The sequence below is a fragment of the Cebidichthys violaceus genome, unplaced genomic scaffold (genome assembly GCF_023349555.1).
Source record: "Cebidichthys violaceus isolate CVI_PGR_0920_01 unplaced genomic scaffold, fCebVio1.0.p SCAF_4, whole genome shotgun sequence".
Taxonomy (NCBI): domain Eukaryota; kingdom Metazoa; phylum Chordata; class Actinopteri; order Perciformes; family Stichaeidae; genus Cebidichthys; species Cebidichthys violaceus.
The window spans coordinates 19306726-19332242 of record NW_027176594.1 but is presented as its reverse complement, the minus strand read 5'-3'; the positions used below and the strand labels follow the sequence as shown (position 1 = coordinate 19332242).

At 45.0% G+C, this 25517-nt stretch overlaps 1 protein-coding gene across 2 annotated transcripts in view; it reads left to right on the top strand.

Moving 5' to 3' along the window:
• The first annotated feature begins 1189 nt into the window (after window positions 1–1189).
• adcy9 (adenylate cyclase 9) overlaps window positions 1190–25517 on the top strand; it is a 31872-nt gene continuing 7544 nt past the window's right edge. For both annotated transcript variants that reach the window (XM_068726775.1, XM_068726774.1), the window contains exons 1-6: window positions 1190–4783; window positions 22207–22406; window positions 22821–22928; window positions 23494–23768; window positions 24458–24560; window positions 25212–25429. In XM_068726775.1, coding sequence (XP_068582876.1) covers window positions 2881–4783; window positions 22207–22406; window positions 22821–22928; window positions 23494–23768; window positions 24458–24560; window positions 25212–25429 — 2807 coding nt within the window. In that variant the 5' untranslated portion in view covers window positions 1190–2880. The remainder of the gene's footprint in view (window positions 4784–22206; window positions 22407–22820; window positions 22929–23493; window positions 23769–24457; window positions 24561–25211; window positions 25430–25517) is intronic.

Here is a 25517-nt window from a genome sequence, read left to right as displayed (position 1 = left end):
GCGTCAAGTCAGACAGACAACCGGTAGAGCTAAATCACCGAAGGTCGGTCCGCCTTCAAATTAAAGGCGTTCAATTGGGTCGTGTTTCACTTGGCTGCGAGTTTGTGAAATGCACAGCTGAGTTCAGTTGCCTTCTATGGACAGGGTTCACGTTTATACACCGTCTACGCATGGAAGGTCCAGCCATATGCTTCTATTAGCCGTAGAGCGTTTTTCTCCCATCGTCCCAGAAACGCGTGGCTGGCTGTGACATAACTTCACCGAGAAGTTTGTGCTCAACGTCAACTGTCATTAGCTAACGTTCGCTAACTGACGTTAACCGTCAACTATCACGACTGACCGATATATAGTGCTTCTTTAACCGACGAAAGACGACGCACGTCGTTTGTAAGCCGTCCTGTGGGTCAGAACCACAAGCCCAATATAAAATATGTAACTGACTAATCCTATTTATTGGCCGTCCTGGCTTGTAAGGCAACACCGGAAACCGATTTTTTATTTTATTTTTTAAAAACCGTGGTTCGCTTGACAGGCTGGTCACACCAACCCTCGCCGCGCCACAACAGCTGGGGGAGGATTTCCGACCCAGTCACGGCGAAGATGGTGGCGGCTTCAAGAGTGGAGATATCACGTTCAGACGGAGAGCGGCCGCGAGACTCCCGCTGTTGCTCTGTTTTTATTTAGCCGCTAAACTCCAGCAGAGAGCGACATCAGGAGGGGTTGGGGGGGGAAAGGGAGGCAACCAGCGGCCGACGGAAGAGGACGCACCACAGCCAAGAGCGCACACTGTTGTGTTTGTTGGACACACGCATGCCAGCGGAATCTAGCGCTACCCAGAGCTAAGGAATTAGTTGCGATAAGGAGATGGTGGCGATTGTGGGGCGTTTTTTGATAGTCCCACCGAGGAGATAGCCAAAGGGGTTTCCTTCATTGCTCTGGGGATTTTTCTACGTCTTTTTGCTCTGGGAGGGGGGAGAGAGAGAGAGAGAGAGAGAGAGAGAGAGAGAGAGAGAATGCGAGGGGAGGAAATCCAGCCTCAGCTCCAAATAACCAGAGACTCCTAACTGGGTCTCCTCTCCAAACGCAGGAAATACGGCCTGGGAAAAAAAAAAAGTTTGGGAGCTTTTTTTTTTTTTTTTTTTTTTTTTGGAAACGAGAGGGGCCCTATCGCTGACGTTTTGCACGCGTTTTACGGCGTGATTTCTAAATCGCCTACAACGTTTTCTGTTGTTTTTGTTGTTGTATTAAGAGCGTCTGTTATTCCACAGATTACGCTGATGAAAAGCACACGCTGTTGGTGTTGTTATTGCAGGAGTTTTGATCATCACTATTTATAGACCAGCCTGTTCCGTCCGAGGCTGTTCCTCGTAGCTGTATATTTTGCCAACTGCGCGCAACAAGTTGCAGACACTCCCAGCAGAGGCAAACCTACACTCATTTGGGCCAGCGGACGGTATTTTTTATTTTTTTTTTACTGCGCTTCTCTTTTTCGGATTACGCGTCTTTTGAATAACTCACACCCCGACCCCCTCTTTGGAAGACAGAGGGGGAATAAACGGTGGAGATCCGGAGTGGGAGTTCAGGAAAGGACGGGGCTGGATCCGTGGGAATAGGCCTGCCTGTCAGGCCTCTTATGATCTGGATCTTGGACTGGACAGGGCTCCCGAATAAACATTTCATGGGCCACTGGAATAGAGATGAAAGGAGAATGTATGGGAGTAAGACATCCTTAGCACACTGAGCCACGAGAAGGGGTGTAGCGGAAGGTAAAGCCGCCTTATTTACAGATCACACAACTTTTTTTTTTTTAAATCAACTGTTTTAAATCGGCATTGTTTTTTTAAAAAAAAATGCAAAACAGTCACAGCTAAAACTAAAGGACTTCATGTGAAACGAGAATACATCCTATTAAAGTGACTGTTTATTTTTTGGGAAAATATTTCATACAGAATGTAATGCTTTATGCTGGAAAATTCATACTGTCCACATCTTTTTTTTATTTTAGCACTATTAGCTGATCCTAATCATATTTTCGTCTTTCTTTAATTGGGAAAGGAAACATTAAAGGACCATTGGTCGCGCGTGTTGTGGAGGTAGCAGGGACAGTGTAACTTTCTGTAGCCACTTGCTGTGCACAACGCCAACTATTGACAGCCTGTAGCTGTATTAGCTCATCCAATGAAGCCCTGGACCTGAATGCTGCTTTTTTTTTTCCTTCTTCCACGCAACAACCTAATTTCGAAATGAAGACACATCTGGGATTTTTCCCTGACGCTGTCTGACTTTGTAATGTCAGCAGTATCGACATTTTGCGCGCACACACAGAGAGAAGGTCATTTCCAGTCGTGTAACGTCAGGACCGACTTGATGAAGGCATAACAAAAAAAACAACAAAAAAACCGTTGCATCACTAACCAGTCCTTTCCGAGAAGGATGTTCAATTCAGGAGGCAGAAAGAGTGATGACAGTGTTTTAACCGCAGCTGGAGAGAAAGCCGGGCTCAGACCCAGAGCCTCTTCGGAGAAGGATACGTGTAATGCGAGTAGTGACGCAAACCCGGGGACGGAGAATGAACTGCTCAAGAAACTGGAACGGCGCGTCTTGTGTGAGTGAGTGTGCAGGCTGCTGTGTGCGTAGCAAAGACGTCTGTTCCGTGCTCACCATTCATGCACTGTGATTGTTCCAACAAACACCTTTTGCGCTCTCTCGCTCTCTCTCTCCCTCTGTCTTCCCGCCTGTCACCCCCCCACCTTCTCTCTGTGCCCCATATGCACACACCGTTCCCACGCACCGCGTCTAATTGCCTGAGGGCCATCAGAAGATATTCATATTTAACACCTCTCTCTGCTACACCCTCGTCTCCTCGTCACACCAGTCAATATGGCCACTCTGCAACATCACCGGCAGCTTCTCATGCATGGCACGGAGGTGAGCTGCGACTCCAGCGGCGATGGCGCCGTGACCGTGCGGATTAGCAACAGCGCGCCGCACGTGCGTCACCACGAGCCACTGAGGACTGCCAGCAGTGGAGCAGCAGCAGCAGCGGCAGGAGAAGGAGGAGGAGGAAGAGGCTACGGGGCTGTGAGGAAAATGAACCCCAACCTCCACAAATACAGTATCTCCTCCAGCTGCAGCTCCGCAGACTCGAGACCGGCTGGGGTCTCAACCTCGAGGGTGCCCAGGAAGGCACCGCCACTCTTCGAACGCTCCGCTGCTCAGTGCTGGGACCCCAAGTTTGACTCCCCCATCCTGGAAGACGCGTGCCAAGAGAGGTGCTTTCCTCAGACACAGCGGCGCTTCCGTTATGTCCTGTTCTACCTGGCGGTGGCAGCTGTACTCTGGGGGGTGTACTTCGGAGTCAATAGTGACCGTTGCGACCCCGTGACCTTTCTAGCACCCACAGCCTCCTTCTTAGTCCTCCTGGTGCTCCTCTTTTTGTTCACCTTAACCCAGCTCTACACATGGCTGTACAACCAAACCTCCTTGCTCCTGATCGCGCTCACCTTCGCCATTACCTTAGCTCCACAGATGCAGACTGCTGGCTACACTGAGTGGGCCGGCGGTGGGAACGCCTCATATCCCTCACCGGACCAAGTAGCACCGCCTCCAACCCCTTGCATCTCCCCCGTGGGCACCTTCTCCCTGTGCATGGAGGTTTTGTTGTTGTTATACAGCGTCCTCCATGTCCGTCTGTATGCCTCTGTGATGCTGGGGCTCCTGTATTCTATATTATTTGAGGCATTAGAATGGCTTCAAAGGAGTTATGACACTACTAGATGGGGCACAGGGTTAGATGGTTCAGGTTCCGATTGGGAAGAAGACACCCTCCGCTGGCTGGGCCCGGCCAAAGCTCTGCTCCACTTGTGCGCCCATGTCATCGGCATCCACCTGTTCATCATGTCGGAGGTGCGTTCCCGCAGCACCTTCCTGAAAGTCGGCCAGGCTATCATGCACGGCAAAGACTTGGAGGTGGAGAAGGCCTTGAAAGAGCGTATGATCCACTCTGTCATGCCGCGGCGAGTCGCCGATGAGTTGATGAAACAAGGCGACGATGAGGGTGGTGGTGAGAACTCCGGCAAGCGTTATTCCTCTGGTGCCTGCTCTGCCTCGGCCGTCTCGGTGGGTGGCGGAGGAAGCGGTGGCGCTTCACAGGCCCAAAGTGCCGCAAGTGCCAAGAGTTACCCGTACAACAATCACAAACGCAAGAAGACCTCCATCCCCAGAGGACAGATAATCTTTCGGCCTTTCAATATGAAACGCATGGAGCCCGTCAGCATCCTCTTTGCGGATATTGTGGGTTTCACTAGAATGTCTGCCAATAAGTCGGCACCAGCCCTGGTGGGCCTCCTCAATGATCTGTTCGGACGTTTCGACCGTCTCTGTGAACTAACCTGTTGTGAGAAGATCAGCACTCTGGGAGATTGCTACTACTGTGTAGCTGGCTGCCCCGAGCCTAGGCCGGACCACGCCTACTGCTGCGTAGAGATGGGCTTGGGCATGATCCAGGCCATCGAGCAGTTCTGCCAGGAGACGCGCGAGACCGTCAGCATGCGCGTCGGCGTCCATACGGGCACCGTCCTGTGCGGGATCCTGGGGATGAAGCGCTTCAAGTTTGACGTGTGGTCAAATGATGTCAATCTGGCTAACTTGATGGAGCAGCTGGGCGTGGCGGGCAAGGTCCACCTGTCGGAAGCTACTGCCCGATTCCTGGATGACCATTACCAGAGGGAGGACGGGCAGGTGGCAGAGAGAGCCGGACAGAGTGTGGTGGAGAAACTGAAGGGTAAGTGGCTGTTCACCTCCTAACTTCTTTTTGCATGTGACATATAGGAAGCCGAGCCAAATGTGAATGGCTCGTTGATACCCAAATGTATGTGCCCAACCGCTATTAAAAGATCCTGGACAACCCGCTCTACTTCTGAGCCACCGCCGTGATGCAAAGCTGGCCAGTGCAGCGAAAGCTAAAAATATATACTAGTAGTAACAATAACGGTACTATTAAGAGTAATAAAAAGAGCGCATTGCATTTGAATATATTCGGACTAGATTAAAGATTGAATGCCTTGTCTGAACATGTTCAAGGTAGCACTTTAGTGGTTTTAGTGGGTTCACTGCGTGCCTAGACGACACTAAAATATTTGATCTGACCAGTTAGTCCTGTTGAAACGCCGTACACAACAGAAACAGGAGATCGGGCGACATGATTAAGAAATTTCAGCACCTTGAACAGAGACGTGTTGTGGTTGTTTTTTTTTTCAATTGGATATTATTTAACATTCAGAAGCAGTTAATATGCAAATGTTCCAGAAATTACTAAACCAATTTAAATCATTTAGAACGGAAATAACAAGAGCAACCACTATTAAATGCCATTTTGTTGCTCATTGCTACCTCTATAATGACTTTAACTGCCTTCTGCTATCAGTGGTTTTTGCATGAATGTTTAAAGCAGCACTCTACAGATTGTTTTTTTTTTTTTTTTTGGAGCTCTGTATTTGAATGACAATGTTGTGTCATCGAGATTAGAACCTTTTTAATCTGCAAATACACCAAATGGATTTGAAATCCTTGCTACGGACACATGTTGCATAATAACAGTATTAATGATACTTGTGGCACCAGGGTGACAGGATGAGTATACATTTGGCGTTATACAGCAATCAAAATCCAATCATTATTTTTTTTCCCTGTAAAACAAAAAATGTGTGCTTAGTACCGACCAATTTCCACCAATAATATCATGACATCCATCAATCAATCTGCAGCTTCAAGCCAATCGGAAGGTGAGTCTGCAGCCACAATTACAGTGTGTCCAAGATATGGGAATACATTCAACTTGACTGCAACTTGTTCAACATCTACCCCCCCCCCCCCCCCCCCCCCTCCCCCCCGCACACACACACACACACACACACACACACACACACACACACACACACACACACCATTCACACACACAAACTCAGCCTGTCTCAATAGTCTTTGGAGAGCAGCATCAATGGAACTAAACTGTCTCCAGCATGGGGATTCCTCGTGGGCCTTCTAATCTTAGGTCCCTCACAGAATAGAGACTGTCTGTTCTATTGTCAGGGTTTTTTTTTTTGTGTCACAGTGTATTCACACTTGGCTCTAAATGGTGCCGTCACTCATCTATTTCCAGACTGGCAAACGGTGACACAGTGAGATATCGTCGTGCAGCTTTTGTTGAGGGAGTGAAAAGGGGAGAACGGCATCTATAGTTTCCTGCTGAAACAGAGACGCCACGGTTTCCTGTTCCGAGAAAGACGCGACCATGACTGTTTGCTTCTCTCGCGGTGAGAAAGAGGGGTTGACGTCGTTGTGGGTTTTTTTTGGAGAAAAATCGAATCTTCTTGGCTAAATGACTTGTCAGAATCACATACTACCTGTGTAGGAAATAGAGAGACCGGAGATATTTGATGAAGCGAGTTGCTGAGAATATTTGAAATCGATGAACAAATCCATTTTTTTTGGCGTTGTTCATGAAGTTGGTGCGATCGTCGTTGCGTTTATGCCGCTTTCTCGAGATTTGTCTCGCAACCACAACACCTTGAGTTTTATGAGACACCTTCCCCTATGTTAAAAGGTTTATAAATCACGGTGTCTCTTTTCCTCGGGTGACACTTTACATCGTACCGCATTTTTCATTTCTTACAGCATCTTTTATGCTGAAGTATTAGCATGAAAATGAATAATTTGGTGTATTTCCTTAATTCCCCACCCTCTCGCAATATGGCCAAAAACTGAGTTATTGGTTGTTACCATCAGTTTAGACGACGTAGCTGTATCACGATATCTCGATATAAGAGTTCATCTCGATATGTTTCCATTGAAAGACGATGGATAATCATATTGAATCATCGCTCCTCTCTGCCTGCAGTACCGCTGCTTTATTAATGTTGGTCTTTAATCAAGGCTTTGCGTGAGATCAGCGCGCTTTCAACCGTCCTCTTTCTGTTGATCCCTAAATACCCATCGCCACGCTTTCCTTTAAACAACAACTGCTAAGCAGACTTTGCTTTGTTTGAGCGTGAATGCAGCGGGTTGGTAGTTTGTCAGTAGTTGTATCAGAAGTGCGTTGAATCTAAGTGATGCGTGTAATGGATTGACGCTGCAGTATAGTCAATGTACCGTCGAAGTGCAGTACATGAAACGTGGACTTTGTCGAGACTGTATTAACTGCCAAATCTCACACATCTGCTGTGTGTATGTAATGAATAATGAAGGGATGAGTCATACCCCTGTTGACAAACGCAGGTATGCAGTGAGGATTTAGAATACTAAGCTACATAAGCAATATTTTTATGATCTTAGATCACGTTTGAACTGTGCAAAACTCTGAAAAGTACACAAATACAGTGTATAGTGTATATACAGTGTGTATTATATGCACTTCAATAGTGTAAAAAGAACATTTGCAGTCACTAAAGCAGTTTTAAAAGTTTACAAAATCGATTGACACAACTTTGACAAATCACTCGAGTGATCTTTCGGTCGCTTTGAAACTCTTAATACATTAATTTCAACAGTTTGTGTGTGTCTGTGTCGAATTCTCAGTCATAGACGGTCACTCTCTGGCCACCCCAGTATCTACTCCTGCCTACACTTCCCTTATCTTGTGTGTGTGTGTGTGTGTGTGTGTGTGTGTGTGTGTGTGTGTGTGTTTTTAAAAGGGCTTTCCATTCAAGCACATTAGGACTAGCAAGCTTCTCCCACATCTGCCCAAATGCTTTCTTCCCTGTCTATCTGTGGTTGTCTCAGGAGATGGCTGTTTTCAGTTTATTGTCTATCCTGCAGTTTTTCCCACATTCTACTCTCACTTACATCCAGTGAGATACTAGGATATTTACACACTCCATTTTCCTGCTCTGCCTCGTACCTGAATCTCACTCTTGTCCTCCGTTATCCCACAGCCCCCCCCCCCCCCCCCCCCCCCGCTCGACTGCTCATGTCTCTTTCTGTTCCTTGCACACAAACGCGGGGGGGGGGGGTGTTTCACTGCAGGTGGTGGAGACAGGCACGGGGGCGCCTGTATCTGCTGAGTCGATGCCTTTTTAGGCTCTCCTTGTTGAGCATTGCAGCGTGGGGGGGATGGGGGGGGGGGGGGGGGGGGGGGGGGGGGGGTTGTGACGTTTTCCGACACGTTTGTGTGCGTGCATTTCACCGTCTACGTTTTTAGTCACGGCTCAGTATAGTTCAGCGTGTCGCGTATATCTGCAGACTCAAGGTTCAGACCTTGAACTGGTCTAATGGTATCATAGGTCGACACTGGCACCTGGTCAGTTTCAGTCGGTGTGAGTCTGGAAGTGTGCGTTTTGCGCGCACAAATTAGTGCTTGTTTGCATGTGTCTTTTTCTTGTGTGTGTGTGTGTGTGTGTGTGTGTGTGTGTGTGTGTACATATACTCCAAACAAAGCTATTCTTCCAATGCAGTGTGTTGCTTTGGGAAGTTCAGGGCCTCAGGCTGGTTAGTCTGAGCTAAATCAAACATGTCACTTAAACATGCAGAAGCAAGCGGCAGACCAGCTCCAGTGGGTCGTTTTGCCGTTCGACACTCTTTATCCACCGTTTGCTGGAAAAAAAGGTAAAATTTTTACCTCATCTCATAGAGAAGCGTCTCACTTCCATACCACCTCCATCAACGTTTCTGTTATTCTGTAGCTGGTTGATTAAGTCTGTGGTGAAAGATGCACTTTCAATTAAGAGAGGCAGTGAATTGATTGGATATGGTTTTCCCGGCTCACTGAACGGCACTAAGACGAGATATAAAATAATAACGAGGCAATAATGACAATACGACATTTTGATGTCGCAGTAGTGGCTGAATTGTATTTAGCCGTTTCACGTTCAGGGTGCTGGTACCGTGCATGCTGACTCGCTTTCATTGCCTACTGGGATTCTTGACTTTGTTAATGTTATTAGTAACGCCTGTGATTTTTCTACTACGACGAATCTAAATATCTGTTATTAAAAAGGCATATTCCGCCCAATCTAGAGTCGTGAGATTAATTGATTAATTGATGAGCTGATCAGCAGTAACAATAACCATTTTAAGGAAAATATACTAAATATTGACCGGTTTCACTACAATAATGAATAACTAGAATCATTAAAAACAACTATAAATGATGAATAAAAATGATATCTATATATAGAAATCAGCCCTTACACATTGAAGGCAGTAGCAGATATTTCAAGGGGATTTCATGTTTACTTTCTCAGCCTTTTTCAGCAGACTTTAGTTTTATTACACGGGGAGAAGGAGAGGTGAGCAGTAAGAGCTCTCTCTCTCTGCAGCATCGCAACCGTCTCTCCTCCTCAGATCTCCTTCACCTTTTTTGACGACAGCCACATCGCTGCCGGTCAAACAAAGTGTGTGTGTGTGTGTGTGTGTGTGTGTGTGTGTGTGTGTGTGTGTGTGTGTGTGTGTGTGTGTGTGTGTGTGTGTGTGTGTGTGTGTGTGTGTGTGTGTGCGCGTGCGCATGTTTTATGACTGAAGATAAGACATCAAGGACATAAAACAAAATGACTGATCAAAGTCTTTGTGCCTTAGATACACAGATGCACGTGTACGCACACACACACACACACACACACACACACACACACACACACACACACACACACACACACACACACACACACACAGTTTTATAACTGAGAGGTGAGCACAGAGGGTAGAAACTAATTTAGGCCTTTTTTAAACTCGCTGTGCATGTTTCTCTGTCTTTTTCCCTCTCCTGCACTGTGACACACGCCACTGTCAGTAAATATCTCCCATCCTGTGCGCCTGCGTGCGTTTATGCGAGAGCGATGCTCAAAGTCGAGAGGAGACGGTTTGCCCTGAGGCCCGTGACCCAACATGGTGTTGTTTCGCCCCCCCCCCCCCCCCCGCTTCTACTTCTACCTCATTGGTTTTCAGCGACGCCGCTCCTGCGGGGTTCACAGGTCAACTGTAATCGCTTGACTAGGTGGTCTTGCGAAGCGTGTCCGTGTGTCTCTTGTCTGCGTCTGGTTGTCGCTGTGTATGATAACGGCAATGAAAAGAAAAATGGCATCCGGTAACGGGAGAGCTGAACCTGTGACATCAGAGGAAAGACGACGACCAGGAATGTGCTGGAAGAAGGACAGAGACACAAAAACATACATTGTGTCTTTACCTTAGTTGTGGCTTTCGTCTCTGTGGAAGCCAGTTAAGAAGACCAGAGTGTATATTTCTTTCAAATTCATTAATCCTGTCCTTGTGACTTGACATACGGTTAAAAAGCAGTTTTGAAACCTGGCCAGCTTGTCAAATTCCTCTTCTCTAATATCCTTGAGAGCAGCAGAGTTTTACTACTTGTGTGCCTCTCATATCCTCGTAAAGGGATACGAATCAGTTTAGTTTGGTTCCTCAATTTCTTACTGTATTTAGGATTCTGTGGCGCACAAGTTTGAGTTCCTAATTTTTTTTTTTTTTAATTTGTATTCAATGGTTTGGAAATGACCTCCTACATTTTCTGAAAGATTGATATAATTCAGCTGAGAAAACAGAAATGACATTCAAAGGTCAGTGCTGCTCTGCCTTGACTTGCTAGTGCTGCACACACGCAAATTGTACCGGAATGGATCTACAATAACTCACATAACGTCTTTCTACAATATTATATTAGGTACGTCCTAATCCCATTATCATGTGTGTGTGTGTGTGTGTGTGTGTGTTTCAGAGAGAGAAAAGACGGATAGTCTTCTTTCTTCTCTTCCTCTCACTCCTCTTCTGCATCTCTCGCCCTCTATCCTAATAGACCTGTAATAACACTTTCTCTCTCTGTTGTGTCAGACAGTCATTCTCTCCTCCACACAGTTGTCTCATCTGCTTTTATTTTTTTTTTTAATTCATCCACCGCACGTATTTCACGAAAAATTTGCCATTCCTATTTCTCAAGAATGTGTTGAGTCAAGTGTGTGTGTGTGTGTGTGTGTGTGTGTGTGTGTGTTCAGTGTTGATAAGCGTGCCCAACCCTGTCCTGGCCTGATTGGATGTGTAGTGTGCAAACGCATACGCTTAATCTTTAACTAGTCTTTCCAGGCAGTTAAGACATTTATCTATTTTTAGAAGAAGTCTTGAGTTCATTTCTGTGCTGAACTGAATCCAAACAGATGAGTCACCTGCTTCTATTTAATTATTTGTGACCGGTCTATCCGGCATGTGTCTCATGTTTGTGAGCGCTCATGATTGTTTGTCAGTCATGACAACGAATAATTACATAACAGTGTTTGTACAAATTGCATTTAACGGACACTGAAGTATTCTCTCCTAACCAAATGACGCCTTGCAATGGATTACTGGAATGTGACCTGTCACAGGTGGATGCATTCTCTACCTGGTCTCATTTGCTGTTTTTATGACACACAAGGTGACTTGCATTTTCTTCACTGGCACCACCCTGCAGTATTTTTTTTTTTTTTTTTTTTTTGCCATTTTCAGCGAAATGTGTTAAATAAACCGGCAAATATGTCAACATTAAGTAGATATTGATAGAGCTGGCTTGCATAAACACTCAAGTCGTGGGAGAATACAACAAAGATCCAATACTTTGAGTGTTGGGTTTTGTGGAAATATACCTTTTTAATTCATAGTGTACAGTACAGAGGCACACAAGGCCTAATGTGAGGCCTTTTGCAATGCTGTCACTTTGGGAAAATATTTCCTCTGCCGTGTCAAGCGCACTGCTGGTTAATGGAATGGTGGATAGTCTTGATGATTCACTTCCTGGGGGCCCGAGGCCTATCTGACATGCCCGTCACTGTCACTGACTGAACAGCTCGGGTTCAGTTAGCGTCGAGTGTCAAACTAGCAGGGGTCGAGGTTCAAATGTGCGTGCGTCTGTGTGGGTCAAGGCCGGGTCAAGGCTCTCTGTAAACTTCATTTTGGGTTAGCACACTGGGCCACATTATCTCCTATTTTATCTGCCAGTTAATCTGTGTTTTGTGTGTGTGTGTGTGTGTGTGTGTGTGTGTGTGTGTGTGTGTGGTTGTGGACAACTGTTTAAAATTCCACTTTTGAGACAGCTGTATGTGCCAGTGTGGCAACAGCAGCTGGTTGTGTGTGTGTGTGTGTGTGTGTGTGTGTGTGTGCGCGCGCGCGCTCAAGTATGCTGGAGTGGAGCTGTGTTAAACGGCTGTTCTAAATAATAGATACAGAGTGTGGCCTCAGGCCTGTTAAAAAATCCATGAGCTTCCTTTGCACTGGTTTATAGCTAAAGAGCGTATAAAAGAGAAAGAGAGTTAATGGCCAACGTGGGGGGAAAAGGGATAAGATTTGGCCAATCGCTAGTCTGTAGTCTGCAGATGTAGACTGTGGGTATAGGCCTGTCATTTCATTGGCCGCCCATCTCAGCTGGCATTCTCCTCTCCTTCCATGACTGTACCGGCGCCATCTGTGTTACAAAGACACCGACGCTGCATCCTGTGCCGAGCGCCGCCCGAGACGATCGGGATTGGTTTGAAGAAATACAAAACAAGCCTGAGTGTTTTTTTTTTTTTTTTTCTTCTCTCTCATATACCAGGATGATAATGAGGGGAGCCAGACTTTTTCTTTTGTGGAATCACAAACGCAATATGTCAAAGCATAAGCAAAGAAAGCGAGACAAACACAAAGTCCTTCTTATGGTAGAGTGTGGTCGTACCAGTTTAACTGTTCATTCTTACCTTTTCCCCCATAATGCCTGTGTGACTTCAGTCTGTAGTGAATGTCAAGAGGGCAGTTATCGGTTAGCCAAAGTGCCTTCCTTACAAGGTGTGCCCTCTTTCCCTTAACCTGCCTTCTTCAGCAGACAATTTCCCCCGTTTCCCAGCATGCCCTTTGGTCTCAAAGAAGTTCCGTGACGTTGTTCAGTTCAGTGTATGTACGAGGAGAATGACTACCGGGACGAGTCAGAGGTAGAAAGCTATAGTTTCTCCAATTAAGGAGGATTGCGATATATATATATATACACCTTACTGGCATTACTGCTTACAACATAGGCTACAATATTAGCTCTCTTACATTACATGTTTGGATTTTCACGCGCTTAAAAAAAAAACCTGTTTCTGAATTTTAATCTGATTATGCAAACTGCGAATATTCTATTTCGTCACTTAGAGAGAAAAAAAAAGGTGTCGGAGCTTCCTTCTGGTGCGCTCCGGCAGTACAACACCTATAAACGCACGCACACACACACACACACACACACACACACACACACACACACACACACACACACACGTCATTTGAGTAGGCGGTCCTTCGATGTGGCCCAGGACACATTAGCGTATGCGCTGCTAAAATGATGCGGCCCAGACCACCTCTGAATGAACCTCTGAATGTGGTAACAGCGAATGGATCTCAATTTTCTCGATGGGTCTCGGGTGCATTCGCTCCGAGAGTTGTCCACTTGTGATTGGATCTCCCAAGACGCATGTTAATGTCAGGTCTGAAAGGGCCGTAGTGGAGAAATCAGCATGCCTCTACTCTGATGGAGTTCTCAATAAGTGAGTGTTGAGTATTGATGCGAAGTAGTGAGACAAGAAGTACGGCCCTTTTTAAAGACTTGAAGCTCTTAAAGTGTTTGTGTTTAGAAATGGCCACAGTGAATGTCAGATAAAATACTGCAAATTGGTGATTTAAAAAAAATAAAATTTCCCAGCATGAAAGTGCTTGTATTTTTTTTTTTCAAACGTAGCGTTTGGAACAAATCCTCTGAGATGTCTGTCTAACAAAATATATAAGTATAAGTACTGGCTTTCAAAAACCTATAATCGGTCAAGTGCTACTATAAACAGCGTGCAAAGCGCTTTCCCCCGGTGGTCTGTGGAAGGAGTGAGTTGTGTGACATTAAAAAGAAGAACAGAAGAGAGAGAGAAGAAGAAGAAGAAGAAGGGAGAAGACGGAGCATGTTTTCTGGTCATGACCCTTTCCCAAGGATTTCCCACAGTCTATCCTAGGGCAGCAGGGGAGTTATGTGTGTGCGTGTGCGCATGCGAGTGTGTGTGTGTGTGTGAGTGAATGGTCGACAAATCCATGGCATACAGCGGAATGAATCACACCATGCAATGTGACTGCATTACTCAAATGAGACCATACAACTCAAGTGCGTTTGTGCAAATTATGCTAAATGAGGAGAGGACCTAATAAGTATAACAAACTCCGCTGTATGCGTCTATTCTAATACCGCGACGCTTAACTTCCCAGCATGCTTTTGGAGTTAACATGTGGCCGAGTGTTTGCTCATGCATGAAACAAAGTGACGTGTCGGTTGTCGTTGGCTTCCCCTTTTGCAGCGGGACCAAGGTTGGTCACTTCTCGCTCAAGGACTGTCCTCTGCGGGACAGAGAAACTCTAGGGGAGCCTCTGTGAAGTGAGACACTAAAATGTCTTTTAACAGGTGTGTGTGTGTGTGTGTGTGCGTGTGCGTGTGCGTGTGCGTGACGCAGTGACTGTCAGAGTGCGTCACTGTTCCTGTCAACTCACTGCACTATATGTCACGGACACACACTTGTAGGATCTTCATGAGGGAAAGCAGATTTTTGAATAAATAAAACAGCATGTATTATTTAACCGATAGTCAGATGTTATTTGGAGAACAGATCATTTCGGCAGCCATAGATCTGTGAGCGGTGTTGTTTCTCGTTGCGTTCCAGACTCGGTAGTCTTTCGAGTTGGTTCAGAACAAGTTCTGGATACCTTACTTGTACCCCAGGGATGATGCGACAAAGGTCTCGCGTTTGTCCCACACCGAGGGAGTCTGATCCGCTACGCTGCTCAGTAGAGGCTTCATCAAATCCCCAGAGTGTGATTTTTTTTTAAAAAACGAGATAAAGGAGGTGGAGAGACAAAAGAAAGGGAGGAAGAATAGGGAGAGTGTGAGGAACTCCCTGGACTAAAACGATGGCACAAAAGAAGGAAGGGAGGAGGGATGGATGGATAGATGGATGGGAGGGAGGGAGGAGTGGGAGCGTATTTGAAGGAGGATCGTGCGAGAGCCTCATCCCTCGGTTCCATCAGCGTGTCCAAATATGGAGGCATCTGCTATTGCACTAGGCCTGTTCTCAAGACCCGCCACTGACCAAGGGAGAAAACTGGAGGGTAGGGAAAGGAAAGGAGGGGGGGGGGGGGGGGGGGGGTAGAAGAAAAAAAAAGAAAGGCCGATGGGAGAAGGTTTAAGTGAAAGGAAGATGGCTGAAAAATGAGAGCGAGAGAGAGAGAGAGAGAGAGAGCATGACAGCAGAGACAAGACAGAGTAGCTAGATATAAAAAAAATAGGTAGTGAGAGGCTGAGAAAGCTATAAGGTTTGGCAAGACAAAAGAGGAAAAGTGGGAGACGAAGGTTTGAGCCATAGTTGAGTAGAAGTTGGACAGTGGGAAGGCCAAGTCTGTGAACAGGGAAAACAAGTTGAAGTCTATTTTTAGTGCTGGAGTTGTTTATTTTCTGACTGTTCCAAGCAGCGAGATGAAAGTGAAGAATGAGAGAAAAGGTTGGATGAATCTCGTGGAGGGAAGAGGAAGCCTGCCTTCATCTTTAAGTCTTTTTTTTTTTCTGCCTCAGTTTTGAGGTTGATTTAAGTTGCTTTGATGCTTAATTAGTTTTTAGTAAATGTCGCAGGGTACCGTTTCTCTTTGTCTATTTTCGCTTTTTCTGTGTGTCGGGACCAAAAGTGGGAGCTGGCGACCTTTTTGGGTCACCGGGGATGATTTTGATCGTGCGCTTGGAAGCCGGCGCAGGGTCAAAGGTTATGCGTCAGGAAGTACATAGTCAGGTCCCTGTGGGGATCGCCTCAAATGTCAGCCTCAGTCTAAAACATTCACACTCCAACACGGGGACGCTTTGTGTTAACTCATTTATGAGTTTGCACACAAGCCTTTTAGTAGAACTGTCTTCTTGGAGTGTGTGTGTGTGTGTGTGTGTGTGTGTGTGTGTGTGTGTGTGTGTGTGTGTGAGCATGCAGTATGTTTATGGGGTGAGAGTTTATGTGTATGTAGGCATGCGATCAAAAAATGTTAGTGTCGGTAACGGAGAGATTTTTAGGCCTGCGACTAATGATGATTTCTTCTTTTTTTCCTGGTTGATTAATTCATGTTTGTTCTGTATGATGTCAATAAATATTCATAAATGACCCATCACAATTTCCCTGAGCGTAAGAAAATATGCCTTTTGCAATGATGTCATCTTGAGAAGATGCTGAAAATCCTTGCTTTTGACAAGCTGTTGGCAGCAAATGTTTAACATTTTTTCTTTACGTTTATGATAATTATCAAAATTGTTTGGGATCATTTTTCGATTGATGAATTTACCAGATGCTTCAGCACTAGTGCAATGCGTTTGAATCCGTATGCGTGGCTGTGTAAGTGAGTTTGGTGTGCTCATAGGAGAGTCATTTTCGGATGTGTGTTTGTGTGTGTGTGTGTGTGTGTGTGTGTGTGTGTGTGTGTGTGTCCATGGTGTGTATGGTCTTGTGGTGTACATGTGGAATGTGACGACTCAGCTACGCTTCCTCTCCATTGATGCTTCTGTTCATTCATTCATTCACGTGTATACACCCTTTCTATTTAGTCTTGTGGAAGTGACTGTGCATGTGGTGTGTGTGTGTGTATGTATGTATGTGTGTGTGTGTGTGTGTGTGTGTGTGTTTGCACGTTGTTGGTGATTTCTAATAAATGAGGATATGTGGGGCAAAGGCGACAACACTGCAGAGCACTACCTTGGATGAGTCATACCCGCCGGAAAGGCCATGTTTGTGTGTGTGTGTGTGTGTGTGTGTGTGTGTGTGTGTGTGTGTGTGTGTGTGTGTTCGTTCAGATATATCACCATCCAGTGTGTCTCAGACGGGCAGATACTGCATATTTCCTGGAAAGGGGGTCTTGTGTATGAAGGGCTGTGTCCTCTTGGAGGGTGTGGGTTGCATGTGCATATCTACTCACACATTAACAACCAAATTATTTCTTTTTTTATGTGAAAGTCTGTGTTAGTTGCAGATTTTTCAGTGCAATACTTTGTACAGATGTTTCTGTTCAAACAAGCTTGAACATTTTTATTCTGACCCAAAAATCAACTGGACCTGAGCCCGAAATTAGACTTGAATGGATCCAACCTCAGAGTAAGTGGCCGACAGTTTGATTTCATCCCACATAAGAGTACCGGCTTCTGTTACATTATTCGGCTCCGAGGAAGTTGTAAAAACATCCCTTTGAAAATGAATTGGCTCTTAACTTGCTCATTCAAATCTCTTTAGCTTTAAGGTAGGTAGAATGTTTCCCGTCATTTGACTGGCAAGCGTGGAAAACAGGCACAAATGTTAAGAGGAAGCCCCACCAATGTTAGTAATTTCCATATTTTGCTCATGTTGTCACACATAGTTTGAGTTGTGTTGGGTCCATAGGTCTGTCATTGTTTATAGACTAGATCTACATATGTACTGTATGGACATTTCTGTGTGTGTGTGTGTGTGTCTATTCTAGTTGTAGTAGCAGTAGCTGTCCTTAGCTGAACCCTCTCCGCTCCAGCCAGCTGGTCTGAATAAATCAATAAAAACCATTGAGCTGCATTGAGACCTTAAAGTGCTCGGGTCAGTTTCTTTCCCAGAGTGCTGCTTTTACAGAGCCTGGAAAGGATCAACACACAAATGCACAAATGTGCCGATATATACACACACACACACACACACACACACACACACACACACACACACACACACACACACACACACACACCCAAGAGTCCAACGTGTTTCAATGACTTTGGCTGCTCAAACTCAGTAGTAAAGGATTAGCTCTGTTATGCCGTAGCGCTTGGATAAACACACAGTGGCACTTTATTGTCGAGAATCTAGCTGACGCTCAGATGCACACACACACACACACACACACACACACACACACACACACACACACACACACACACACACACACACACACACATTAACCTACTGTGCAGTTGACGGTCGGAACATTTTTCAGCGTCTATTGTGTCAAACCTCCAAACGGCCTCACAATTCAAGGCCTGTTGTAGAGTTTAGAGCAACCTGTTGATAAAGTTAGAAATCTAAACTGGAAGTGGACAAGGAATGTGGGTTATGCGAGGCATGCTCCACTCGGGGACCTTCAGAGTACTCCCGGTCTCTTCCTCCCCCTCGCCATCTCTTCGCGGTTTGCCGCTCTGATTTCAGCTATCTCCTCGGTGTCTGTGTCACTAACTCGTGAGCATTTCGCCTCCAATGGACACTAGAGCAAGAGGGGAAGATCACAAAATAAGTGTCCGTGGTCAACGTATGCCTCTACATCTCTAGCTACAGTATTTCTTTTTAATCTTTTTTTTAGATTATCTGCCTAGTAGGCCTGTCTCACAGGAGACATTTTGACATGTCACAGTGGAAAAGCAAAGGTGTGAATAACAAAATGTATGATGCCTGAGTTTCATTTTAGCTGCTTCAGTTTCAGTGTCCTAGTATTCTCACTGTCACGGCTTAAGTTTTGTTTTATACACCCTGGCAGGAGCCTTTCACAGATGGCGCGTGAGCTCGGACAAAGGTGTTTATGCTCGACGAGCCGTTCGTTGCGGTATTCTCGGAAAAAAAACAACGAAATGTACGATGAAGAACAAAAAAAGACAACGAGTGTAACGGGCATAAACCAAACCGCCACAATGCCGAGGAGTTATTGTAATTAACTGTAAACTCGTATCTCATATTCATGGTGTCCTTTACTGCCTTTATTCAAGCCCTGTAAAGAAAGAAGTCAAGTAGTAAATGCATTATAATGAAACGAAGGTTGAATATCTTGTAAACAATTTGATTTTGCTGGCAAAATGTTTTTTTTGCCAGCAAAATCATGGTTTTTAAGACCTCCTCTGTCTGAGGCATTTAACAAACAAGCACAAGATCTTTGTGAAATCCTGTTAACTGTTATCTCAGTAGTGCTTTAATCAGTGAACTATTTGTAACAAGTCATGTCTGAAAAGCTTGCAGGCCATTTTCTGGCGCAAGCGCCTTGTGCCGGCCTCACTGGCTTCACGGGGACACTTGAATAGATCATAGAATCTTTATTGTTATTAGTAACACCTGCTTTTCCTAAACAGACTATTCAAAAATTGTCGGTCGTGAAAAAAGGCCCGCAGAACAGTGATTCTTAAAGTTGCCAATAAGACAAAGACTACAGGAAGCGAAATAAGCTTTTAACTTATTTTCCTCTTGTGCAATAAAATGTACTGACTTTGGATGTCAGGATCATTTCGGGAACATAAGTCATGCCTCTGAGCTAATGGTAGGCAGAGAACAGCAGGGAACGTGTGTGTGTGTGTGTGTGTGTGTGTGTGTGTGTGTGTGTGTGTGTGTGAGTGTGTGTGTGTGTGTGTGTGTGTGTGTGTGTGAGTGTGAGTGTGAGAGAGTGGGTTGAGATCTCATAAAGGGTCTTTCTCGCCTGCTTGGCAAAGGACTCCAACCCTAAGTTAGGGCTGTTGTTGGCCTACAGGCCGGGGATGTCTGCCAAGCCGACGCTGACCCAGGGCTTGGAACAAGACACACGGGGCTTCCAGACTGCCAAGATAAGTTCATTGTTAGTTACACATTCATAACTAATTTTATTTATGCAGACACAGAAGCGGAACAGAGAGCCGTGGTGATACTCGGTCGTGCCCATTTGGTTTCACAGCGGCCAACTTAACCTCTGGTGTGTCTTTTTATATTTGCAGATTAGCCCTTATCCATGAAACAATCACACACCAAATCATAGGAATTGACTTCAGTTCTGCCAATGATGTGACCAATTTTAAAGGCAGATTCTTAGTCTTATTCCACGTCAACGATTCCCTTGGACTGTTATTATGAGTAGCAGGTTGGATAAGCCCTGTAGCATTTACTGAAAATGAAAACCAGGAGTGGAAGCAGTTATACCGATACATCTGCTGCTCTACAAAATGTGCTATTTATTATTGTTTCACAGAAATTGTTACTCTACTAACATATTAGATTTCTATTACGCTGACTCAGTGAAAATTGTAAAAGGCGGAGAGAAGAAAAGCTGTAACAGTACAAGGAGATAAAGTACAAGGAGAGTGAAGAGAGGGAGGATCTAAAGAGATGGCGAGATATTCAAACTGTAGATACAACCAGTCAGAGGAGAGACAGACAGACATGAGGGGGAGTGAATGGCCTCTGTGTGTGTGTGTGTGTGTGTGTGTGTGTGTGTGTGTGTGGTGGGGGGGGCCTGTGGCTGTTAGATTCGCAAAAAATGTTGCAAACATTCTGTTGTACACAAATTGACTTCTGAACACACGCACTCAGCACCAGACTGACGCACATGCTTTCACATATGGGTCGGATGCTCATCAGTCACACTTACTCAGGTTGACACATCATCGCGTCATCGCTTTCCCTTTTTCCTTTGACTATGAAACTACATGATGTCGGTTAGCATGACCATATATATCTCTATATATATATATATAGATATATATAGTCAGGTCATGAGGAGTTTAAATCTTCCTCGGTTTGTTTATGAAGCCTGTTTTCACACCATGCTTCAAAGATAAATGTTTTATTGTCAGAACGGGACAGCAATAACTGTTTTAAAGGACAGAAATTCAAACACGTTTGTGCTCATTTACTCCAGGTCATTTTCCAAACTATGGAAAATATCTCCGGGTTACATGCAAACTATAGTTTGTGAAATGCAAAAGCTGCATTTGCAGTGATAAAAATCTTTAAAAAATCTTAGATATATGCACTAGGCATGCATTAATACAGTATATATTTGTCCTGGAAGCTCTTATCTGGCATACTTAAAAGCTCACTGAGTCAGGAATGTACTGCAGCGGGGAACAAAGACACAGACAAATGGTTTCAGTCTTTTTTCTTTTTTTTTTGGAAAGCAGTGTACATAACAATGAAATCAAACACCGACAATCGGTTAGAGGTAGCGTGCCCATAAAGAGTCCTGGACCGGGTTCCATTATGCTCTGGCTACTCCTTCCGTCATCAACGTGCTAACAAGGTTAGCACCTCTTAGCTGTTTGAACAGAGAGGCCAGCTCGCCAGGTTACTGTGTGTTTGGACAGGCTGATAGCGCCTGGCTTTGGGCCACTACTCTAATCCACTGTTTGTATATTTCCTTGTTGGCCCGACACGAGTGTGAAGACGGCCAGAGCTCTGGGCTGATGTGCAAACATAGTTGGTGAAACATCCAGTATTACATTACCACCTTCTTCTCAGTGTGTGTGTGTGTGTGTGTGTGTGTGTGTGTGTGTGTGTGCATCAACAAAGAGTTTCTGATGAGTGTGTTAAACTGTTACTGTGAGATTTCAAGCCAGATTTAGTCTCATCAACATAGAACAGTGTTTATATGATAATTACCTAAAAAAAAAAGAAAGAAAACTAGCTCATTTTAGCATCTTTGAAGCTATAACCAGCAGGTTAGGAATGTGTACCAGAGAATTGAATTTAACAATCAATAATCAAAATTACAATCCCTAATTGTCCTAATTGTAGACTGACTTATTGTTTCAGAGAGACATACACAGATGCAACATGCTGCAATCCTCTCGATTGTTGCCCAGTGCATGTTTGTCATAAACAAATATATTACTTATTACTTATTAAACTTATTACTTTGTGGTGGTCCAGCCTAGTGTGTTGTTTATTAAAGGATTGCATCAAGCCATGATTCTTTTTAGGAACATCTGACTGTCTCTTTTGTGCTCTTCAGTTCTTTTCTTTTTCTCCCCCCCCCCTGTCACTTAATGGTGCTCAATACAAAATTCAGAGTATTTCTAGTCCCTCCACACGTCTCTCAACATGGCTAATAGCTAATGATGCTAAATCCCATAATGGCGCAAACAACAACAACAACAGTGCTAACAGAGCTAACGGTGTTCACCTGAGGGGAAACCGGAGAGTGGGCGCTACGCTTCCGTGACCGCCGTATGAGCGCAGTGAAGAGCTAACCGGTTGGGCATGCTCACATGCACTTACATGCACTAAAAGCATGAGGCCGGGCCCAACTATGTCGACAAATCAGAGATGATCAGATTACAGGGAGAGTGACTTCATTCTCTGCTCAGGACAACATTACTCCACTATACCTTTTTACATTAGAAAATAGTTGTTTGATGCTATATTAATGTTCTGAATATTGCATAGAGAACCGAGAACATTATTGTTTGCTTGTGCTTCTTCTCAGGGCTAAAAACCTACCTGATCTCAGGAAGGAAGCTGGAGCTCGAGGCGCAGTGTGGCTGTTCTCAGGTGGGACTGTCGGGCGGAGATTTGGTTGGGGTCAGCCTGTCCTCCTGCTCTCAGCCCCGCACACCGGACCTCATCCCAGGGGGAGCGCAGTCTGCTGAGCCCCTGCTGCCCCACCAGCCTCCAGACAGGATCGGGGTAAGTCAGAAGAAACCAAAAGAAATGAGGGTGGAACATGGAGATGGATGCCTCTACTGTTTATTCTGTGATGGTTTATGTTAGTTTCTGAAAGAAAGACAGTTCTGATGACTGTCTTTGTGGCTGAAAACACAGCTCTACCACTCAAATTAGCATTCTCTTTTCTTCTGTCTGCACATTTTGGATGACTCCCAAATGTGACCAACATATCCAGGTATTTTGGCTAAAATTAAGATCAATAAACATTTCTGAGTGACTTGGTCTGATTTGTGAGGAAACAATGTCATCTAAGAGCAGGTACTTCTTTAGCCACAGTGCCCACCCTCATTTAACTGTTGTTGTATCTCAAAGTGCTTCTGTTTGATATGTTTTAATTTGTCGACCTCTCCCACCACTGTCCCTTCGTCTCTCTAGCCTCCCTTCGTGTCCCGTAGTGTGATCTTGTCTTCGGGGACAGAGCAGGGTGAAGATGTCGCGGTGCTGAACGGCTGCCAGGAGGAGCACAAGACCAGCGGTGCCAAGGTACAACACAGATCTTACAATAATCTCAGAAAAGGCATTGAATGAATACATCTGAAAACAAGGCCTTGATTGGTATTAAGATGCCTTGAATCAGTCCTTCAAAAGTCTTAAAAATGCTAAAACATGGGAAGTAGGATTGTATCAATTGTTTTCTGACATCGCATATTAAAAATCTTAAAATAATTTATAACCTCTATTTTTTAAATAAGCTACCCAATGTGTTTCGCATTAACATCACACGGATCAGAGTAGAATAATCAACAACACATATATTTGTTGGCCGGGATGCTCAGAGCAGATGCGGCCTGCTAGCTAGCATCGGTATGAGGAAGTACAAATTCAATGAAAAAGCGAAAAGAAATGTGGCAGGGCTGATACCGGTACCAGGAAATGTATACGAGGCCCAGTGTAAGTTGTGCAGGAAGTGTTTCAAACTTGACGCGATGAGAAAATCAAGCCAGTGGAATCCCATATCTTCTTCTTCTTCTTCTCCTCCTCCGTATATTCTGAATCTTGTCCCTCTCTTCTTCTTTGCTCTACGTCACCTTCTCTCCCTGTGATCCAGTTCATCCCAGGTCACAGTCCCAGAGCAGCCAACGGTCTCCTGAGTCCCCCGCTGGAGGACCCAGTGCGAGCCAGCCAGAGCTCCCTGTGCGACATGCTTCAGGAGAAGGAGAAGAAGACCAGCACTAGCACGGGAACTGGCACCAGTCTAGGCATGACTGGTGGCACAGGGACAGCTGGCACAGGAATGGATCACTCCGCTCTGATCCAGCTGCGCGCCAAGAACATCCGAGAAAAGAGTGACGCCCACTTTGTGGAAGTTATCAGGGAGGACAGGTGAGCAAAGAGGTTGAAGGGAGAATCTATGAACTGATAATAAGGTGACTGATTTTGTGTATTAAGGGTTATAGAGTGAGTTGGTCGTGAGTAAGATCTCATCTTTATGTATTTTAACTGAATTACTTAAACCTCTCTACATAACGTTCATTATTTCAATGTGTGTTCCCATTCACACCAGTTGCCAGTCAAGCAAAAGGATAATAAATAGCATAAGATAGATACATTCACCCTCACATTGTACATGTCTTCAGAGTGTGTCAGCAAAATCAACACTGAGACAACTACGCAAACTCCACACAGAAAGTCCTCAGGGTGCTCGTAGAAATAGAAAGCAAATGTTCCACACTTATTGTCATAGGATAACTTGATACCTCTACGTTCAGAGGCCATAGAGCAGGCTGCACCGGAGTACGATTGGTGTGTTCTGATCTGCCCAAACAAATTGTACCCGGCGGGAAAACAAAACCAGAGTCTGATTCAACTGGACTTAAAAATGCAGGGTTGAAAATGCCCTGAAAACAATGTCGCAGGACAGAAAAAGGTTGAAATAGCCCGTCTGCGAAATGTTATCATCCACTCAAAGTAGAGCAGCTGGAAAAGTACATTCAAAAGTAAACACATTGGCATTTGTTGTTCAATCGTTTTCAGAAATATTATACTTTGTCTTGTTGCTCTCCGGTTCACAGTCTGATGAAGGACTACTTTTTCAAGCCACCCATCAACAAGATCAGCCTCAACTTCCTAGAGAGACCTCTGGAAAAGGCTTATCGCAGCAGCTACAAGGAGGAGGTACACACTGTAATTATACGACTCACTCAGCACTAACCTCAGACTATAGGGCTATAACACATCTAGGGGTTTATAGATAGTGTGCTTTGTTCCTGTGTCTGACTGTGTGTCCCCCCCCCCTCGCCCAAGAAAAGAAATGTTATGCCACATTAGTGCAACACATTGTCACACTCACAGGGCCTGTTCCACTTGGCCTGCTTTGACCTCACAGCCTTGCAGCCCCCTGCTGTTACACCAGTGTTACTGCAGAGCTAAAAAAAAACACCGACGTTCAACCTCCTCAGTTCATTTCATGCAAATCTGCGGCGTCGCTCGTTGATGATCAGTCTTAGTATTTGGCTGTGGCCAAGCTGTGAAACGGTAACTCGTTAAAAAGTGACCGAGGGAGACAACAGACAAGACAAGCATGCATATATATATATATATATATATATATATATATATATATATATATATATATATATATATATATATATATATATATATATATATATACACACTCCCAAGCTTGTAAACATACTGCTGCATACTGCATAAAAAAGCTCATGTTTTGGTGGTTTATTGTGTTTGCATTGGATACTCATAATATTCAGTATTCAGAAAAATTGAGCCACTGATGTCCTCAGTTTCCCGTCTCTCTGTCGTCTCCAGGTGGAGAACCTGGTGCAAGTGCAGACATTTGCGAGCTCCACCTTCAGCTCCTTCCTGGATGTTCTTCTCAGCTGTTTTTTCTTCCTGGCCCTGACGCTGGCCTGTTTCCTGCCACCTCTGGTGAGCCCGTCCACTGTGGGCCCTCCAGCTCCCGCTGCCCTGGCCCTGGCTCCCCTGGCTGGCCTGTTGGAGCTGGCCTCCCTGGTGCTCTCCATACGGTGAGGAGGCTGTGTCTGTGGGTGTGCTTTTGTGTTTTTTAAACTCATAGCCCCACATCAGTAATCTATAATACATCATTTTGAAAGC